Genomic DNA, 22,045 nt, shown 5'->3' with positions numbered 1-22,045 from the left:
TATTGGGTGCCAATATGTACTAGAGACTGGAGTCACGATGGTGAAACAGACACTGTCCTTGCATGCATGAAGCGTACAGATTAGCAGGGTATTTGTGGACAGGAAAATAGGCACTTGCAAAATAAGGTGACCAGTGCTGTAATGTGGTAAGTCCAGGGTGCCATGGGGCTCTCGTGGGGTCACCGCCCAGGCTTGGATGGTCATAGAAGTTTTCTTCAACCATGTCGTGATGAAGAGGATGAAATATGCAGGTGATTTAAAAGGTAAAGAAGAACAGTGGAGGATGCTTGCTGATAAGGGCGAGGGGGAAGGGCAGCATGTTCCAGGCAGAGGGAAGAAAACTTTACTGCCCCCAGGGCAAGAAAAGCAAAGGAACTACTTTCTGGTTTTTCAAAAAGCGCCCTGATCATTTTTTGACCGATTTCAATACTTTATAATGTTTCCTAGGCCAGGCGCAGCATGACAAGTAATAGAATACATTTTAGGGTGACCCCCTCCTCCCACCAAGCCTCTGGACCACTCCCCTACTAGCCTTTCCCCTCATTGCCTGGCCTTTCCTTTTGAAAAGATAGCACTGAAGAGGTGGAGAGAGGCTTTTCTCTTTTGAAGCAGCAGCATTGTTAACAGAGAAGGAAAAGTCTCCCATGAGCTATGGCAAAATCCTGCAGATTGGTTTATGAATCGCTGTAGCTTAGGTTAAAGCCACCTAATTTCCTGAAAGACACCCCATGGCTTTAGCCTTCCAGAGGGGCATAAAGCTTGTATGGTATTTACTTTTAGTTAAAATTAAATGGGAATTGAAAAAAAACACAAAAAACCCAAAGAGTTTCTTCTGGGAGATTATATTATTAAAGAAAAAAAAAGGCTACAAAGCAATGTGGATAAGATGTATATATTGCATTAAAGAAGGTTTGGGAATATACATATCCAGGTGTTAAAGTGATAACTATCTCTGAATAATTGGATTTCATGCGATTTTATACCCTTTTTATTGTGAAATATGACACACGTTAGGGAAAATGCATGATATATAAAAGTATAATTTAATAAATTTTTATTAAGTGAACCCTCACTTAACCACTACTCAGATCAATAAACAGAATATGGCCCAGGGGCCCTCCATCCGCCCCTTCCCACTGACAACCCACTCTCTCCCTGCTGCCCTTACTTTTATGATAACCTCTTTCTTTTCTCTTCTTTAGTTTTACCACCTAAGTGTATATTGATGCTTATACGTATTTATCTTTTCCTGTTTTTTGAACTTTAAGTAAATGGGAACATAACGATTTTTTTATCCCTCTCTTTGAACATTAGCTTTCGGTCTTTTAACATTAGGTTTCTCAGTTTCATCCGTGCTAAGGGTATTGCGGTTCATTCATTTTCAGTGCTGTATGGTATTCCAAGGTTAGATCTACCACACTTTATCCACTGTACTGCTGATGGACAGTTTGGCTTGTTTTCAGTTTGGGGCTATCATGAATAGAGTTGCTATTCTTTTGGTGCTCACATGCACATATTTCTATTGGATATGTACCCAGGAGTGGGAATCTGGGTCACCAGATATGCTCATCTTTAATGGATAATGCCAGAGAGTTAACCAAACACTGCAGTAGCAATGAACACTTCCTGTAACAGTGTAGGAGTGTCCCCATTGCCCTACACTGAAGTTTTGTGCATTTTTTTCTTTCACTCATCTGAATTTTCTATTTTTCTCTGTAATAAATATCCATTGGTTTAATTAGGCAAAATGCTTTTCTAATATTTCTTAAATTTGTCTTTCCCAATAGGGATATTATTTTAAAAATTGAAGTAAATCATTCTTACAGAAAAAAGGCACAGATCACAGATGTATGGCTTAATGGATTATCACAAAGAGAACCCACCTCTGTATCCACCACCTAGGTCAAGAAATAGAATTTTCTGGCACCCTAGAAGCCATCTTCGTGCCCCCTTCTGGCACAATCCTTTCCCTCCTCATCAAAGGTAAACTATATATTTAGTTCTAACCCAATAGATTACTCTTGTGTGGTTTTGAAAGTTATAGAAATGGAACGATACAGCATACCTTATTTTGTGTGTAGCCTCCTTTATTTTCCAATATTGTGAGATTCATCTGCGTTGATATGCGTAGCAGTAATTCGTTCATTTTTTTCTTTTCTTGCCGCAAGGAAGAAATATTGACCTAAGACAGCTGACCTACTCAGCACTTTTTCAACTCATGCACTGTACTTACCCATGCCACATGTGGATTAGAACACTTTACAGTCATTTGTATTTTTGTTTCTGCACAAATAATAAGCTTTTCGGTTAGAGATGCTGCAGGGAGAATGCATGTGGTACCTCCGCCCCGCCCCCGACCCAGCTGCCCTCTGATTTCTGTAATAATGGCTCCACTTGGAATTGTCTCTCATTGATAATGGATGTTTTCTTTGCCTTCTTCTCCATCTAAAACACAGAACAGTATCACATCCCCAGGCTGCGTACTTTTATGTAAAACAGAGCTGTCACAGGATTTTACTGGAAAGTTGATTTATTTCTGAGGATCATGAGAGTCCAAGGATAAAACTGGCATCAGGCCACAGGGAGAGCCCTTGACCTAGAAGCAGAGACAGCTTCAAAGCTGTGTTGGTATATAATGGAACAGGGCACTTTTAACATGAATCATAGCCTCAAAACTTTCTAGGGGAAAAAAAAAATCCTAAAACTGTCCTCCAAAAGGAAAGGTAAAATCAATAGCTTAGATTTTTTACTCTTTCAGATAAGCAATGCTAAACCCTTCTACACAAAACAGTTGTTGAAATCTAGCTTTTTTTTTTTTTTAAAGAACAAAGCGTCAACTGAGCTTGAACTCCTAAAGCAGAATCTTGATATCAATCTATTTTCTTAAAGTAGCCAAACAGGCTTTCAGATGGTGACTCTCTGAAAGGCTGTATGTGAATGTGTAGTAAATGTAATTTTTCTTCTTCTTTTTTTTTTTCTTTAGGCCTTGAGATGTAATTATTAAAGCTGCAGATGTCCCTAGTGATATTAGCTAGATAATCAAATTTGGATCACAGGAATGAAATAACCTAAAGTGTGCCTTCATTACTGCTCTCCTCCAAAGAATTCACTTAATTCTACCCTCCCCCACCCACAAATCTGTAACTAGACAAGGGAGATAGTAAAATTAGCCAGAGGGGTCAAAATGGTCAAATTGATTCTCAAAGCAAAGAATGCCATGTTTAAACACAACAGGTAAAAATTTCCCCACCACAAAAAATAGAAAAGAACATTGATGAAATCACAAGCAGAAAAAAACAAATCAAAATGCTGAACAGAACTGCCAGATTTAGGAGACCTTATTGCTAAAGGAGCTATGAAGCGTACCGATTAGCTTTCTTAAAAAAAAAAAAAAAAAAAAAAAAAAAACACAGGAAAAAATAACATTTCTTAAATAGCTGATTGAGAATAGTTTTTATTAGTAAACATATGTGCCCACTAGAAAGATTATCTATGAACGTATAGGTCATTTGAACAAGAATATAATCAGTCTTGTAGAAACTTAAACTAAGCAAAATCAAGATTTTATCAAATTGAGCAGTTCTTAAGTGTTTTTGTATCCTTTCTTTCACCAAGAAGATAAAAATCCCCTTTCGTTCCCACCCACCCTCCTCTTGAATCGAGGCTAGGAGAAATGCTTCGACCAGAAAGGCTCAGGGTAGGAAGTTATTGCATAAACTCCCTGTTCTCTTTTGCCAATGCTTTTTAATCCCTACGTACCAATCTTCCCTGCTATTTCATGACAAAAGGATCCCAGCTGTGCCAGATTGTGTGATAGCTATATAATCTAGACACAATCCACAGGGGTTTAGAACAGAGATTAACAAATATATGTAAGCCTGAAACCTTAGCTATAAAGAATATCTACCAGTTTCCCAAACGTTCATAGACCAGTCAGAGATTCCATCATCTTGCTTTATAAAAACCCAAGAGTGAAGATTACTATGAGAAAGGTCTTCTAGAATTAGATCTTGCTTATCACAGAAATGTCCACCTTCTGTGGGTGCTAAAGCAGAACAAACATTGAACTGAGAAATAGATGTCTTGGGTTCCAGTACTGAATCTGCCATCAACCAGTTGTATAATCTCTGCCAATTTCCTGCAACTCTTTGGCGGAGATTCCTGTCTATAAAATGAAAAAAAAAAAAAAAAAAAAACTAGATTCTGTAAGGATCCTTCCAGGTCTAGTAGTTGCGTAAGTGATATTTCTAGACCACAATTAAGTAACAGACCACCCTCTCCCCATTATTCCACATCCACTTGGATTCATCAACACTTTTTCTTTCTTGCTGATGCACTGGGAGACGGTGTTGGGACTGGGAACCTAACTCATTTCCTGGTACCCATCTCAGGTCACGTCTTAGATGCGGAGTCAACTGAATATGCTTTAGCATCCTATCTCCTTAGGTTCCTCTTAGAGCAATCCATTATCATATTTGGTCCTTTTTCTGGCATTGGAATTCCCATGCTATTCTATGGAAACATTATGCCAAAATGAAAAGTATGAGAATGGCTAAGTATAGAGCTCCAGGCTGCCATATATGTTTGTGATGCTCCCTGGAAACTTTGGAATCCATAAGTAAATGGATCATACTCCTTTTAACCTTTGAGAGTTACCACGTAGATCATGTCAATGTTTAATACTTGTAACTAGAGCTCGGAGGACAATTTGAAATAGTACGTTTTAAGACATCATCAATGAGACCTGACATGTGAGAGAATCTTCCTGCACTAAGAACTACAGTGAATGCCACATGGAGGAGCTGCAAACTGGGAGCAAATCCACTCCATCCTACTATGAGCCCTTCCTGTTTTGTCAGCCAGCACGGTTTCCTAAATCTCAAATTGCAGCCGAACTGTTCTGCAATTCCATGGCTAGCTATTTTGGGAGCCTAACACAGCAGGACAAATGTGTACAAGTCCACACAGTATGACAGAAGAATTAAAAATGTATTTACCATCTGTTGGTAGTTTCCTTGTGGGGCTCTTTTCTTTTCCTCTCCTGAAGCCACGAATCGGGTCTTCTTACTTCCTGCTGTCCTCAGAGAGCAGAGTTCTGTCTTCAGATCTTTGGAAATGCAGGGCTTTTTTCCCCCTCCTTTAAATTTCCCAGACTGTTGAACTCTCAAAGTATTTCTGCTTCCAGGATCGTTTCCCTCAAATATAAAGTGGAGTGAGTCTGTGAAGAGGTGGTAGTGTTTTATACTTTTTTGTGTGGCCAGGTTACTTTCAGATCCTACACCTGAGTTCTGGTCACAGTGGCCTCTGGGAAGTTCAAGGGTGGAACAAGAGAAGTCAAACACAGGTCAACTGAAAGGAAATTAAGTCCTTCAGTTATGGGAATTCATGTGGGCCCTTTACAATCTATTTTGACCTTACTATAGTGGGACGTGCCAGATTTGAGTCAAAATTTCTAATAGGAAAGGGTCTTTGAATGTGACCATGGACTTCAAGTGAGAGTCATTCCAGCCATGTAGCAGTGTGAATAAAAAATCATAAGCTGGAGTATAGTTTTGTTAGTTGGGTAACCAGTTAGGTTGCTCTGAAGCCACTTGGTTTATGTAGGAATATTCAATCCTCAATAAGAATCACTAGCTTTCATTTCTGAGATACATGTATTATTCACTCAAAAATAAAATCTAATAGAGATTAGTATTAAAAATGTTGCTTTAGCCAAAATATTACAATATTACACTGCAGTGTTATGACTCCACCTGGCCTATAATGACTTGTTAAAAATTCTCAGGCTACGTAGGTGGATAACTTCACCTTGAAACCAGTGCTGGGTGACCTTGGACCTTGGGCAGGTCCTTTAAACTCCAAGCCTCAGTTTGATCATCTAAGAAATGGGAAGCATGATGTTCACCTCACCGGACTGTGGTGGGGATTTAGATGAAACGACATGTGCAAAACCCTTACCATGTTGCCTGGCATAGAATAGGAGCTTGATAAATGGTAGCTTTTAAAAATTATGATTATTGGAAGCTGTAGCTGTGCTACTTTCTGTTTGTTCTCAAAACCTGCTGTCACGTTTGTACATGATTTTCAATTCTGGTTTCAAATTTTGTGTTTTAAAAGTTCTTCACAAATCTGAGTCTGAATGTGAAATTCAGCTCATTCCAACTCAGTCTTAATAGGTATACCAGATATAATTAAGTCAAAGATCAAGTAAACAGAACATATACCATAGTATGGACAAGATGCATTGGTTTTGGATTAGCTCCTAATGAGGGAATTGTGTTGGAGCTTAAGGCTTTGCACATAGTAGGTCCTGAAAAATATTACTGATTCATTAATTCATTTAATGGTTGATGAATCTTTAGTGGGTGTCTGTCATGTGCCAAGGACTCTTCTAGATGTTCGAGGTTTATCAGTGCATAAGACAGACACAACCTCTGCTCTCCTGACAATAAACAAACTAAAGGAAATGACTCTGAATGTTCTAAGGTAATATACTGATGGAATAATAGAGCAGAGCAAGGTGGATCAGGAGAGTCAGGGGGTACAATTTTAAGTAGGATGGTCAGATGCGGTACGCGGGCCTCTCACTGCCGCGGCCTCTCCCGTCGCGGAGCACAGGCTCCGGACGCACAGGCCCAGCAGCCATGGCTCACGGGCCCAGCCGCTTCACAGCACGTGGGATCCTCCCGGACCGGGGCACGAACCCGTGTCCCCTGCATCGGCAGGCGGACTCTTAACCACTGCGCCACCAGGGAAGCCCCTGGGAGGTTTTTTGTTTGCTTTTTTTTTTTAAGGAAAAAAGACCGAAGAAGGCGAGGGAGTGAGCCATGTGGATATTCAGGGAGAAGCATTCCAAGTGAGGAATCAGCAAGTAGAAAGGCCCTGACTCAAGGGAGCACCTGGCTTGTTTGGGGCTGGAGCTGTAGGAGGGAGGGGAGAGGGGACATGGGATCTGGAAGACAGAGGGCACCCTGATTGTGTGGGGCCTTGGAGGCCATGGGAGGATTTTGATTTTGACTCCAAGTGGAAGAGAGACGTCAGATGCTTTGGAGCAGAGCTGTGGCATCACCTCATGCAGATGCTCAACTGTGGCCTGAGCCGGACATGGTGGAAGCAGAGAGATGATTTAGGAGGTCAGTGCAATCGTCCTGATGAAGGGTGGTGGTGGTTCATCTCCACTGGTAGCAGCCCAAATGGTGAGAAATGGTCAGATTCTGGATACAGAAGGGACAGCCAACTGGATTTTGGGGCAGATTGGATGTGGGGTGTGAAAGACAGAGAGGAGTCAAGACGCTTTTTGGCCTGAGAAGTTGGAAGGATGGAGCTGCCATTTACTGAGACGTGTGCAAGAACTGTATGGTCTGTCTCTTGGTGACTGTTAGAGAAGAGATACCTCGGGATTCTGGGCTCAAGTGTAAGGCCTCCCTCCACCTTCTGGGGAAAACCTCATGAAACCAATGAGCTTCCAGTTGTGCTTTTGGAAGATGAGACTCAGAAAGACTGAGGTATTCACAAGCACTTTTATAAGACTCGAGTGAACAGTTTAAAAAAAAAGCAGCAGTTTTTGGGGTTGTATTTCCTCCTCTGTGCCAAACAATTGATTTGGCTTTTTTAGTCTCTTCCTCACCCCACTCCACACATTGAAATGCCACTTCTGAAGAGGAGAGCTGCAGGTGCATCCTGGCACCAGTAGATGGAGCCAGGGAGCCCTGGGAAGACCTTTGAGCTGAGGCCCAGTCTGGGAGGACACCACCCTCTCTCAGACCTGCAGCAACGTCTGAGCCTCTGGGCCAGAGGCCAGATGTTTCTGGGAGGAGGGGGAGGTGCTTCTAGAACTCTCTTGACAACTTTCCTATTCCACTGAAACTTTTGTATATTGGTACTGTCATGGCTAAAAGACCAAACATGCATCCAGAACTGATTACCTATGTGTATCTATAGAGGAGAGTGGGCCATATGTGTAAATAAAGAGAAGAAAGAAGAATGCAACAGAGCTGTCACCACGGCTCTCATAAAAAGGGTGTATGAGTTTCCTGGGGCTTCTGTAACAAATAAGCCCAAACTGGGTGGCTTAAAACAAGAGAAACAGGGCTTCCCTGGTGCCGCAGTGGTTAAGAATCCGCCTGCCAATGCAGGAGACACGGGTTTGAGCCCTGGTCTGGGAAGATCCCACATGCCGTGGAACAGCTAAGCCCGTGTCCCGCAACTACTGAAGCCTGTGCTCTAGAGCCCACAAGCCACAACTACTGAGCCCGTGCTCCGCAACAAGAGAAGCCACTGCAGTGAGAAGCCTGCATACTGCAAGGAAGAGTAGCCCCCGCTCGCTGCAACTAGAGAAAGCCCGCATTCAACAACGAAGACCCAATGCAGCCAAAAATAAATAAAACAAATAACAAAACAACACAAAACAAAAACAAGAGAAATATATTCTCTCACAGTTCTGGAGGCTAGAGGTCCAAAATCAAGGTGTCAGCAAGGCTTTGCTCCCTCTGAGGCTCTAGGGAAGAATCCTTCCTTGCCTCTTCTAGCTCCTGGTGGTTGCTGGCCATTCTTGGCTTTCCTTGGCTGGTGGCAGCATAACACCAAGCTCTGCCTCTGTCTTCCTGTACCCTTCTTCCCCGCCCTGTGTCTCCTCTGTGTTTCTGTGCCTCCTCTTCTTAGGAGGGCAGCAGTCATATTGGACTCAGGACCCACCCTAATCCAGTAAGGCCTCATCTTAACTAATTACATCTGCAAAGACCCTATGTCCAAATAAAGTCACACTCACTTTCCTGGGGCCTAGGACTTCAATATATCTTTCGGGGAGCACAATCCAACCTATGACAGAGGGCAACAGGAACTCACGTAGAGAACTGACCAGTGGGGGGAGCCACAGAAATGGAGCAATAAAAGGAAAACAGTTACATGTGAAATTGTAAGTGGAGGTCAAATGGGTTTGGGAGTACAGGAAATATTAGATAAGAGATGCTCTCACTTAGGATAATCTCCATCTGTGCTTATGGCCCTGATTTTTTTCTGTCAGAGTTAAGAAAATATATATTGTATAAATAAAAAGAATAAGAAAATAGCACTTCTCTGACTCACACATTGGGCAGAGCTGCAAAGTCTTGTGATAATCAGGGAAGACTTGCAGAAGTGCTGGTGCTTGAGCTGGGTCCTGGAGGGTGGGGAAAGATCGCCATGCAAAGAAGGGCTTCCCAGGTAGAGAGAAAGTATATGCAAAAGCACAATGTTATCTAGGTGATCCACTCTTTACCACCTTAAGTGGGGTGAAAGGTCTCTAAAAGCAAGGCCCAGATTGTCTACTTAATCTGTATTACTCAGAAACGGTATTAAAGAAATGAAGGGGCAAGAATGTTTCTGGTTTTAATATTAAACGCACAAATCAGCACACAGTAACCTGAAAGAACATTCAGAGCATCTCTAAGGCAGAGTTCATTCTTGGACACATTTGCCAAAGCACAAATATGGAAACCCCACCCTCAGCCAGATCTGAAGAAATCAAAAGGCTGATGTGGTATAAATTCCTCTGCCCTGATTGCATAAAGGAGATCTGCCAACATTTTTGTCTCTGATATATTCCTTTCTGCACAAAGAGCTGAACTGGGTTCTTAAAAACCTGATCGTGAACTGCGATAGGCAATTCTGAATCCCCACCAGGATCTAGGAAAATTAACTCCTCACTGATCTTCCTAGATAAGCACCCAAGCTCCCCACTTCTGAGATCTGCATCGGGATCTGCCTAGGTTTCTGTCACAGAGCAACTCCCTTTTTTGGCATAAGAATGTACAGGATGCCTGTAAAGTTCACACTGGGTCATCTAAGTCTCTTTAAATGCGGGATGATTCATTGCTGGGGGTGGGGGAGAGAGGAGAGTGAGGGGGAAGGAAGTGCTGAGCAGAGAGGCGGAGCAAAGTCATTATGAAATTGACTGCAGAAAAGCTCCCGCTGGGAGTGCTGGGGTCACATGTTCTTACTATTGGTATTTCAGCTACAACTTTTAAACCAGAGATGGGGGAGGGGTTGGAAGGCATCACCTTGTAACTGGATCGGCTTTCAGAGGAGATGCATCCGATGATACCTGGCATATTGATTAGAATTACAATGGAGGATTAATTTCTCTTTTTATCTGACAAAGAAGAAAAGCTCTCCTATGACAGTACGTTTAGCAGCATTAAGAATCTGGCTGTAGTGGTATGAGTGAACAATTTGTCTTCTCCTACTTGATTTACTCACATTCTAGCTGACAGGGTCTCCCATTCTGTGCATTCATTTTGTACTTAAAAAGGGATTGTTTGTAATTTACTGTTGAAGTCTGAGTGCTATTATTCTGCTCCGTCAGAAAGCATCTGTGACAGGCGCTATCACTTCATGTCTGTGCCATGGCACAAAGCAAATCCGGATCTGCAGTCATCAGTCTTGAGAGCCCCCCCAAAGTCGCCCAGCAGTTATACTTTGGAGAGGCCTGACGGACACGGGTTTTGCAAATACCGAACTGCCTGACAACCCCTGCTGAAATCCTGACACGGACAGTCTCCTCTAGTTGTTTATGTCAAAAAGCGAAGTTTGCCAATGCATTTTTCTCTGACTCTTCCTCTTCGGGGTAAACTTGGTAAATTCCTCATCAAACAGTTGTCTTAAACCCTGACCCTCATTTGGATCAGCTTTTCCTAGCCGATATTGACTCAAGAAAAATAAAGGAACTGTGAGAGCTTATGCTATGTATTTTAATGTCATGAAGTTAGAATAACGATTTGATGGGGTTTTTTAGCCTGTTGTTGCCCCTGACCTTAGTTTGAAGGCACCCTAAGCTTTGCCCTCACAACCCATCAACTGTCACTATCTTAAGTGTAAACAATGGTGGCTTTGGGCTCTGATTTTAATTTGGAAAATGTATTTCTTTTGAGGAAACAAAGTGCCAAGTTGTTAATGAAATGCTTTTAATAGATTTCCAAATGCTTGTGGCCAATACCAAGCAAAGTTCAACTCACTCATTCCAAGCCTTAAAATGTTGTTCATTTTATTTTCATGTAAGAAGAACTATGTTCTATAGATGATTAAGACCATAAACTCTTGTTATTTCATAGGTCATTGCATTACGTTCAATGTCGGACATAGTTACATTAGTGAAAATGTGTCTAGGTCTTGCTTGCAAAATAAATAACAACGGTTAAAAATCATCTCATTTCCTTTTGATGTGTCCTATTATACTAAATATATTAGAAACTTTAACAAAAAAACATTTCCTTTTGGTGGCTTTGATTTGTTTTCTAGTGAAGTAGCAATAGTATACTTTTCATTATCCATGCCCAAAGCCATCTGTCATTAAAAGGTTATCACCCCCAACCATTCAGCCTGTAACCAGCTGTAACTTCAGAAGGCTTGTGCTTTCTAAAACAGAGAGCAAATTTTCCATTAGCTTTCCAGGCTGGCAAAGTATTTGAGGACTCCCCCACCCCACCTCGAGAGACTGAATCTAACGAATTTTTAGTCTAACAGATAAGCCTAACAGATTTTCGTTTTCCAGGCCCACATCAGGTCTACCAAGGAGATTATGCCTTCACCAATAGCTTACTCTCAGAGATCATTTTAACAGGGGGTAAGGTCCATGTTCTATACTGCAAGGGGGAAACCTCAGGAAGGCAGAAAAGTAATTAAGTTACTACTACACTACTGCAAAGAGCCATGCCTAAGGTCTCCAATTATGGGTTCTTAGAACTAATTCCTTCACCTTCCCAGCGCCATTGTTAATACCAGAGCTGTCCACTAGAAATGTAACGGACACATGTCATTTTAAATTTTATAGTAGCCACATTAAAAAGTAAAAAGAAACAGGTAAATTAATTTTAACAAGATTTTTATTTAACCTAATATATGCAGAATATTTTCATTTTAATATTTAATATATGTATATGTGCATATGTATGTGTGTGTGTGTGTGTGTATGTTCTAAGTCTTTAGAATCTAAGGTATATTTTACAATTACAACCCATCTCAAGTGCTTAATAGCCATATTGGACAGTACAGGCCTATACTAAAGCATTTGTTTTTAATTGTAGACAGAATCTTATTTAAAATTGCCTAATGTGTGTACTCTTAAGTGATAAACTGTTGGCAGATGTTTAAATACAATGATTTTAATTTTACTCTTGACTATTGGTGATGTCACTTTCATTACCCAGAAGCCTGGGCTGCTACAGTTTGGTGGAGGGTCAAGAAAGCTGATTCAGAGGCATGTCCTTTAAGAGCCTCTGTGCCTCAAACAAGAGCCCGGTGACTTCAGTTTGGGTGTGGCGAGCTGACCTCAGAGTCTATTGTGTGAGTGGTTTTCGCTTCTGTTTTTAGTTTATTTTGCTTTTCTGGTCTCTCCAGCTTTATTTGGAAGTACAGTCTAAGGAAAGTATATTGGTTTTGCAGGCACACTATGATTTGCTCAGATTTTTAAATGACATATGTGGGCTAACACCCTCCTTATAATACCATGGTTAAAGGTCTGTCAATGTATCCATTAAAAATTCAACTTTGGGGTATTTATTACACAGCCATAAGCAGGCCAAAATTTGGCAAATCTTTCTTTAGCATAGGAGGAAATTCTTTTTAACAATTTTTTAAGAAGCTATAAATAATTAAATGTTTATCATTTAAATTCACTCACGTGATTTTTTTTTTTTTGGATAGACAAGGCATTCAGACAAAACATGTTGTAACTTTACATTTTGTTTGTTTTACAAATTTGCAGTATTAATATTAGCTTTATAAATAAATTTTGCTGATGATTTACACAGTTGCCCTCCCACCACCCAAATTTTTAATGATCCTAGTATTTGATTCTCATATTTGGAAGTTGGATCAATATACTGATTCTGAAAGGTACTGGATCAATCAACTATGAATCTTTAAGTTTCATCATGGTAAAAACAGACATTTTTCAAAAGATAAGATTTGTTTTGCTGTGAACTCACTGCAGACGGAAATGTCTTACTCATCTTTATATTCTCAGGGCCTAGTTATTGTAAATGCACAATGAACGGCTGGTGGTAAATAAGTGATAAAAACATAAAAAACATAGCTCAAGAACGAAGACTGTCTCTATTCATAAGTCTCATTTAAATATTCACTTATTAAATACTCACTATCTAATACTTTGAAAAATCTTTGAAACTGTAAAGAACATGCCGCTGGATCTTTAACCTCTATGATTTCCCTCAATTCTGAACAACTCAATGGATTATTGTTATTATTGAATGACCCAATGCTATGCAGGCAGGAGCCAGTTCCAAAACATCCTGTCTTATCCACCTCCCGGGAGCATTTGAAGATGCAGTGTGGAAGGGCTGTAAAAAGTATGAAAAGCTACATAGGTGCAATTGAAATGTAAATCCTCTCCACTGCAAACATGAAAGATAAACCCCTAAAATTACTGTGAAAGTCAACATGGTGAGAAGTACCTATACTTTTACCAACATATTTGACTCCAAATGAAGTGAACTTATCTGATGTAGTATTGGGTTAACTGACCCCAAGGTTTTTAGATAAACAGGAGTGACTCAGTCTCACTTGCCTTACTCTGTGTTGTGTATCTTTATTTTTCATTGCCGAAAAGCTAAGGCATCTTTTTCCAGTATGACTACTGAGGTCCACTTTCTTTTAAGAATTCAAGCCTAAAACTCTAAATAATTACATCTATATTCTATTTAACTTCCAATCCATTCAATCATTTAGTTGTTACAAGCTGCTGAGCCGTTTGTGTTTGCTTGTCTTTGTTTTGCTTTGAACTATGTAAGAGGCTACTTCCAATGAAGACATTTACTACATTTAAAAAGCCCTTACAATGTGCAGGGCCTGTACACTTGCTTTATTAAGTACTCTTGTGCTCCCTCTGCTGCCCTGAAGAAAAGTTTCATGTTCAAGACCCTGGTATATTCCTTACAGAGTGTTCTCTTGGCAATGATGATGCAGATTTGTACATAAATCAGGGCCCTTCTGAAATGCAGTACTATTTGACCAAAGCATAAAATGTAATAATTTTTCATTTTAAAAGTACAAATTAATAAAAGGGGAAGGGAATAAAAAAGAATAAATAGAATTAAGTTCTGCATCTGTGGCCAAATTCATCTAGACAGAGCCCTGTAGTATATAGACAGTGTTCTTCCTACTATAATGCACTCAGGAATCACTGTGGGGTGGGTGGGGGGGCGGGGAGAAGGGAGCTGGTTGAAACACACATTGGGATTCCGTAGGTCTGGGGTGGAACTCTCATTCTGAATGTCTAAAAAGCTTCCAGATGCTGCTGGTGCTGCTTTGAAGACTATGCTTTTAGAAGCAAGATGTGATATGTAATTGTATGATATAAAATATACTTGATAGGCCATTTTAAACCTTCAAAAGTAGACATTACCAAAACAGTGAAATAGATATAAGAGTGTTTAAGCAATGCAGAACCCAGATTAGGAGGATGGCTCAGCGAGCCTTATTTCTCAATTTCCTTTAATTTCAAAGTTCGACTTACACTTGCCTGAATATAGTATCAGGTTTATGACTAGGAGCATAGTACTACATCTTTGCTTACTGGCTTGTTGAAAACCCTGCTCTTCTTTCATTGAGTTTTTTTTTTTTTTTTGCATGAGAAAGTATTGTTTTTAAAGAATCAAGGCCAGTTATTTGTGACTGTACATTTAAAGTTTTGCCACTGGAAACAACAACATTTCAGTACTAAAGGTAGTGAAACTGTATCATAAGTATTACATTTATGTTGGACCTTGCAGGAAGAAATAGTTACAAATTTTAATGGCAGTTTCTGGCTTTAACCTTAATGGCTAAGTAAGTAAATGACACAGTTCTTAATTGTTCTTACTGTTTGGGTAATAAGTGTATTTAGCTTCCTTGAGGGAACATTTAAATTAACTGACTCACTCGAATCTGAGTTATGTGTTTTAATGTGTTGAAGGTTTTTAAAATATGTAATAATGAAAATATTGCTTTTTTTGAACCCCAAATTCTCTAAATGTAAGACGTCTAAAAATAGAGTGGAGGTGGATGGGACAGTCTGCAGAAAATTAGGAGTTGGAATGAAAACATCTCAGTTAAGCCAAAAACTTGGCAACCAATGTTTTCTGTTATAAAAATATTTTAGATGAATTAATTTTTTTATGAAAGCTGTCTGAAACTGAAATGAAGAGCAGAAGTTCTCTGTTTATTCACAGGCCAGTAATAATAATACCTGCCTCAAAAAGCATACGTCTTTTTCGTGCAGAGCTAGCAGCTTATGCTCCTTTCAGAAACCAGCACTGCCAAGGGGGGAAAGATACATTACTACCCGGTTACGTTCTGAGATATTAACCTTCACCTTGATAACGCTTGTCAGGCAGAGCCTTTTCAGGAAACTGGTTTTAATTGTCCACTAGAGGCTGTAATGAGACCAACAATGTCACTTTAGACCAACCTGGGGCTTAAACTGTAACCATCATTGATTTTTAAGTGAAAAAAAAAAGTTGTAGAAACGAGTAAACAGTAGTAGTAGTTCTTTAAAAATAGCCATGTATATGTGCATGGTATTTCAAAATGTGAGAAAAAAAATGATTTCCGGGGCTCTACACCTTCCTAGCTAGGGTGCTGATTTTTATTTCTGCAGCACCTTGGCGCTATAATACAGTTGTTTAAAAGCTGACACATTTCTGTTGGTGATTCTGTATCCTGCTTCAGTTGGTGACTAACCGTTAGGTCATAAGTAAATTCAGCCAAAAGGTTTCTCAAATACAGCTTCCAGTCAAGTGGAGGCTTCCAGAGAAAAACTTACGTTGTAAGGATCGTATTTCTAGACACTTGGTTCTAAGCACCTGAAAGAGGTCAAATGCTGCCCCGACACCTACCGGTCTTCCAGAATTATCTGCAGCCAGGAAAACGCCGCACTGAGCTCCCTTTAGCATGGCTGTGCCTTCTCTTCCTCCAGGTGCCACACCTGTTGGCCAGGTACCACCCCTCCAAAGAAGAGTCCTTCCCTTCCAGCTAACGCCAGGCGTTGGTACCCACGGAGGGACGGGGTGCCGAGGAGTTGAGAACCGCACTTAAATTTGAGTCCAGAGGAAGTTCTCCGGCGCGGATTCACGAGAACTGCCATCTGATGCTCGGTTTGCTTTCTCTATCTCCTACACTAGTTGCCTCATTTCCGATGAAATTAATGATCCCGAATTAGCGGCGAGAGGAGTGCGCGGATCGTCTACCCAGGGTAAAGCTGGGTAGTTCCATACCCAGAGCAGATTTCCGGACCTGCAGAAAGAGAAGGGAGAGCAGGGAGGTCACCAGCTTTCGTAGGCAGGAAAGGTGAGGGTGCACGTGCAGACAGGGGGACCCTTAAAACTTTCCTGAGTTGCACGCCAAGACAATCCCCGCGGCTCGGTGGGCTGGCTTCCGGAACGCTGAGGCTAAACCGGTTTGAGGGTTAACATGCGTGAAGATCGGAGTCAGCCCTCTTAGTCGCTTGTCGGCGCGCCCAGGACGAAGGGAACGTCGGGATCAGAATTGGCCCACCTCCTCTCCCACTTGGGGTATTTCATGGTCTCCGACTTGCAGCTCGACAGCCCTCGGAGAGTCCTCCAGGGTCCCTGAGTTGCACCCCGCTGTCGCTCTGTCCCCTCCAACTAGATGCAGGGACCCGGGAAGGCGCGCGAGGACCTACCGGTCACCGCTAAAATTACCTCATCGCTTCAGCTCCCCGCCCCTTTCCCAAACCTGGAAGCACTGTCCCCTCCGGCCCCGGTCACCCCTCCCGCCCCGCGGCCCTCGATCCCGAGCCGGTCTTGGGGAAACGCGCCCGTCTCCCCGGGGGCCTCCGAGCCCGGGCTGCGTGCACCGAAGGGTTAAGGGCGCGGACCGGCCGCCGCGCTGTGCGCTCGCCGTGCTCAGAGCTGCTCGCCCCGCCGCCCGCCGGAGGGTGCCCCCCCGCCCCCCCGAAGTCGGATCCCAGAGCTGCGGCGGCGGCAGCCAACTGCTCCATATTTGGCTTCTATTACACATTTACATACTGGAGCGAGCTAGCGAGCGAGCGCGAGAGAGCGCGAGGGAGGGCGGGCGGAGGGAGGAGGGAGGGGAGAGGAGCGGGGGGAGAGGAGCGGGGGGGGGGGAGGAGGAGGAGAGAGCAGAGTATACCGCAGACATCATTTCTACTACAGTGGCGGAGCCGTACAGGACCTGTTTCACTGCAGGGGGATCCAAAACAAGCCCCGTGGAGCAGCAGCCAGAGCTACAGCAGCCGCAAGACACTGTTTCTCTCCCTCTGCCCCCCCTTCCCCACGCAACCCCAGATCCATTTACACTTTACAGTAAGTGGCTATTTTTTTTTCTCCTCCGATTCTTTCTCTCCCCCCTCCCCCATCTCCTTCTCCCATGATTTAGATTGAGATTCCCCCCCCTACCCCCGCTCTCCCTAGAGGGGCAAAAGCAACAACCAGGAAACAAACCCCAAACCCCATTCGGCGACACGGAAAACAGCTGGAAGAGGAGCGAAGGAAATCGACGCGTTGTGTTGTGGTGTGTGTTTGTGTGTGTGTGTGTGTGTACATACACCCTTCCCCGGCTCCAGCTTCCCGGGCCGACATCCCCGCTCTGGGAGCAGGGACAACTGGCAGGAGGGCTGCAGGGGCTGGGTGGGCGCCCGCCAGGCGAGGGGGCGCGCCCGGGCTGGGGGCACGGGCGGGCGGGGAGAGCGGCGGCGGCGGCGCCCCGCTACGGCGGCTGCCGGTCCGGCCGCGAGTGCGGAGAGCCATGTCCTCCTCCTTGGAGGTGGCGTAGGGGGAGGCGGAGGCCGGGGGTCGCGCTGCCCCCTCCTCCCGCCGCCCCCTCCTCACTCCTCTCCCCGAAGAGGGCGGCGAGAGCGAGCGGGTCTGGAGAAGGGCTGGGCTTGCCCGCGGGGGCCGCCTGGCCTCGGAGCCCCGGGGTGGGGGTCTCCCCGCGGAGGCCGGCCTGGCCGGGCGTGCGGCTGCGGACCGGGAAGGGTCTGCGCCCGCGGCCGCGCCGGGACTTCGCGCGCGTGGCCGGGCGCAGAGCGGTGGGAGAGTGGGGGGCACTGAGGGGTGGGTGCTGGGGGAGCGGGTGTGCGGTGCCGGGAGCGCGGCCGGAGTGGCGGTGGCGGCCCTGGCTGCAGCTGCCGCCGCCGCCCTGTTGGTACGGCAGCTTCCTGATCATGTGCAGCCGTCGCAGCGGCCCGGAGCCGGGAGCCCGCGAGCGCCCCAGCCCGGGCCGGCGCCCCCGCCAGCGCCCGCGGCCGGAGCCGGGGAGCCGTGGCAGGCGCTGCCCTGCCCGCGCCGGAGTGAACGGCTGTGCGGCTGCTGGGAGGGTGAATGAAGCCGGGAGGAGGGGAAGGAGGAGGTGGCGGCGGCGGCGGCGCTGCGGGAACTGGGATGCGCCCTGGAGCCCCGCCGCTCGCTCACTCTGGGCCGGGCCGGGCCGGAGGCTCCGCCACTCCTGCGACCGCAGCCGCCACCTCCTACGTGGTTCCAGCGCTGCGCGCAGGCCGGTCCCGCAGGGGGCGGGGCGGGGCAGGGGGCCGGCCGCGCTGAGCAAGAGGTGAGGCGGTGGCGGAGCGCGGCGTGAGTGTGAGTGCGTGCGATTGTGAGTGTGTGCGCGCGCGCGCGTGCGGGGGAGGGGGCGGCTGGGGTCGTCGCGGTGGGGAGAGGGCCCCCTCAGTGGCCACTTGGCTGACTCCGCACCGCCCCGACCCCTTCTCGGCCCCCCCCCTCCCCACCGCCCTCAGGCCGCCTTCCTGAACTCCGCGGCTGGTGCTTTCATTTTATTTCAGACCACGTAGGGGGCTGACTGGAAGCGATGAAACAATTCAGGTTTTCGAGGCAGATTGAGCAAGAACCTTAGCGGGGGGTGGAAGTAGGGTGGGGGTGGAGATCCTGCCAGAAAACAAACAAAAAAAATCAGTTTCCAAGGACTGTGGGTTTGGTTCAATCCCGTGGCTGCTCTGTTTTGTTTTGCTTTCTTAGTATATAATCCTACAGATAAGAGGGTAATATAAATACTTCGGGAGATTGGGAAATTGCTGAAGAGTAGTAAGGGGGAAAAAAAAAAAGCCAGTCGGAAGCTGGTTATATAATGCGCGATGTGGCTAACGAGAACGGCAAGCTATTTTTATTTTGTTTACCGTATGCCGTGCAGTAGGGACTCCTACAAACTGGTTCTGTCCCCGAAGAGATTCTTAGTTTCCCTGTGAGATCCACAGGATACAATTAGCAAAATTAGAAGACCCTATTAAACCCACAGAATAAAAATTAATGGCTTGGAGTGGCATACTCCGTGCACATCCTGGTGCATGCACGGGAATGTGTGTATGCAAATAAGTTCTTTGCCAATCTTGTAGTCACATCTCATTGACATTTGTGTTTTATAATGCAGGCTGTTCTTAATATTTAAACATAATCGTTACATATCGCTCACAGCAGCGGGTAGTTACTTGAAGGTTATTTTTAGGCACAGCTAGTTACTTTTTCGACAGTGTTAGCTAAGCTATTTCATTTGGGTTTCTGAGGAGCCCTGCAGTTCCTAGAAGCCCCTGTCTTAAGCCCACCGTGTGGTTTATTTGGTGGGTGAAGGCAGTTTGACACTTCAGCCTATTTTGGAATGCAGTGTTTGCCTGAAGAAACCACCAGAGAGAAGGATGAGAAAATCTTGCAAATGAACTCTTGGAAAGGGACTGCACCATAACGACTAATGCTTTGGCATTTAATCTCCTCTGATTGCCCTCTGTGCCTGCATCAGTCAATATTTTAGCAGCTCCACAGATAACTGGGCTTGAGTGCCACCTTCTACATATAGCAGAGGTTGAAGGACTCCCCTGAACCTTCTGCCTGCCTGCCTTTCTCATCTCGTAGATACCTGTCAGCAGGTGTAGGTTTTCGGTGTACTTACTCCAGCTCTGATCACTCATGTAATTAGATCAGGCTGCCATGGCAACAGACAGTGTTCCTCCGTCCATTCAGGTGGGTTTGTCTTGTGCCTGGACTACTCCCAAGTGTTTCATGCACAGTATTTGTGCTGCCCCAGCCAGATGAGAGACTTTACTATTTCAGCTGCATCTTCTTTCTGTCATTTTTGGACGGGAGACACTGAATGATGCTTCTAGTTACTCAGCTTTTATAAAGGAGACCAACAAGCTGTGCTTACTGGGTGCAGTATGTAAATGCATCTCCCCAGACAGTGAGAGGAGCCCGACAATCCTGCTGGTGTTTATTGTGAACAGATCAACAAGTATTTGGTACTTGTTAGAAACCTTTCAGAGCTGACTAAAGCAGCATTTCTTTTGCAGGCTGTCTGGTGCCTTTGGCCTTGCAGGCACTTAACCCTTTCAAGTGCAGAAGAAGTCATCCTTTAGAACTCAAGTTGCCAGTAGTCGCGACTGGTTTTCTAACAGATTTATTCAGCGGAAGTAATTTATTCCAGAAGGATATCCCCATTGTCAGATTTGAAAACTGGACGGCCGTCATAATAGCAAAAAAATGCTACTGATAGTAGGCAGTCATTCTGAATGTATTCATTCTTAACTTGGATTTCTTGGCCATGATCGTTACCTTTGTGGTAGTAGGTTATAAGGTTTTTGTCTCAGGTAAGAGATGATGGAGGTCTATAGCTGGTAGACTGATAATGTATGGTGCTTTTGCACAATAACTTGTACTCTATTTGGGAATATAATTTCATGGGCATTTAATAATGTAGAGAACAGCATTTTTCTCTTTGCATTAGGGGACCACCTTATTAAGCCTGCTGAGCAAAGAAAAATAATACTGTTGGAAAAAAAAAAAGGAAAGAAGAGTAGCTTTGGTTGCTGAAGCTCTGTGTTGCTCAGGCAATCCAAATAAGGGAGAGTATTTTAATAACTCTGATATTTGAAAGAAAAAATAATTGAGAATAATAACGTCTTGATGTCATTGTGACCCTGCCAGTCAGTTTACCGTTTTACAGCCCCCTAGCTACATTGGTAAATCCTTTTTTTTCCTCTGGGGCTAAGATTGTTGAGAGGGCTCCTTACTGCTCCTCACAGGGTGTTTATGAATTTCTACCATTTTACGAGTTTATGCAGTTGGTAACGTGATTGTGACCTGCTCAGATCAAGCGTTGCTGTGTTTAAAACGGGCCATTATTTCTAGGAGGTAAATAGATGGGGGAGGCAAGGATATAAAATAAAGCACAGAAGTTTAAGTTTTACATAACACCTTGGAGGTCCTGGATTACCTTTTACAATGTACAGAAAATCGCTTCACTTGCAGCCAAACGTGCACATGTATTTTTCAGTGTACAAATAAATTCATCCTAAAATAAGTATGAAAAATGTGCTTGATTGGGAACTCTGAAAGTCAATATTTTCCCTTCTGGATTTCGTTTGAAGAGGGTTTGGTAAACAGAAGTGATACTTCATTAGAAATATCATAACTAGGCTTCCCGGCCTCTGAATTGTCCTATACTCTTGGAGAAGAATTCAAGGACAGCTCTTTAGCCATCAACTTATCCATGAAATGTCTGTAACTGGCCTTACGTTTCAACAGACCTAACTCAGTTGTCTGGGAGTCCCCGGAAAGGCCAGCCTTAAGAGATTATTAAAATATCAATAAGCGTGTTTCTGTGACTCCTGGTACAGAGTTTGATTCACATCCCTTTTGTATAAATGTGCCTTTATTTTTTTTCCATTCTGAAATGTCAAGTGGATTTTCTGTTTGCACTTACCTTGAATGATAGTTTTTGATGACTAACGCATGGTTAACACTGGCTCATTTTGTTTCCTATAAGAAGTTAGTCGATAAACATGTTTTTACTAAAAGCCTGAAATTTAGTGAAGGTAGGAGTGAATGTTAATTCTTTCATTTATAGTTGTCTGCAAGTAACACATAGTTTAGACTATGAAGAGCTTAAATACTTGTGTAAGATGACATAGTACAGCAAGGCAGAATATTATTTTTATAGGGGAGACAGATGATTTGATTTCCATTGCTTTATATCTTTTGATATGTGCAGCTTAACTGCTTCAAACAACAGATTTAGTTCTGCTCATACT

The 22,045-nt window shown here is 43.9% G+C and overlaps 1 protein-coding gene and 1 pseudogene across 2 annotated transcripts in view; one reads left to right on the top strand and one right to left on the bottom strand.

Annotated features, from left to right (window-relative positions):
* Positions 1 to 18,485, bottom strand: LOC149748139 (uncharacterized; annotated as a pseudogene). The gene is made up of 3 exons (XR_016394550.1): positions 16,729 to 18,485; positions 4,998 to 16,266; positions 1 to 4,165 (listed from the first exon to the last, which is right to left on the bottom strand). The product of XR_016394550.1 is annotated as an uncharacterized LOC149748139 (transcript).
* The window catches only part of LOC149748138 (uncharacterized), a 145,719-nt gene continuing 141,434 nt past the window's right edge, over positions 17,761 to 22,045 (top strand). The window contains exons 1-2 of the mRNA XM_089918176.1: positions 17,761 to 17,778; positions 17,858 to 18,561. Coding sequence (XP_089774302.1) covers positions 17,761 to 17,778; positions 17,858 to 18,561 — 722 coding nt within the window. The remainder of the gene's footprint in view (positions 17,779 to 17,857; positions 18,562 to 22,045) is intronic.

This window comes from Delphinapterus leucas, chromosome 10 (assembly GCF_059928025.1).
Source record: "Delphinapterus leucas isolate spDelLeu-1000000601 "Yukka" chromosome 10, BTC_Dleu_Yukka2, whole genome shotgun sequence".
Lineage (NCBI taxonomy): Eukaryota > Metazoa > Chordata > Mammalia > Artiodactyla > Monodontidae > Delphinapterus > Delphinapterus leucas.
Note: the sequence above shows the minus strand (reverse complement) of the source record. Positions and strands in the feature narration are given on the sequence as shown.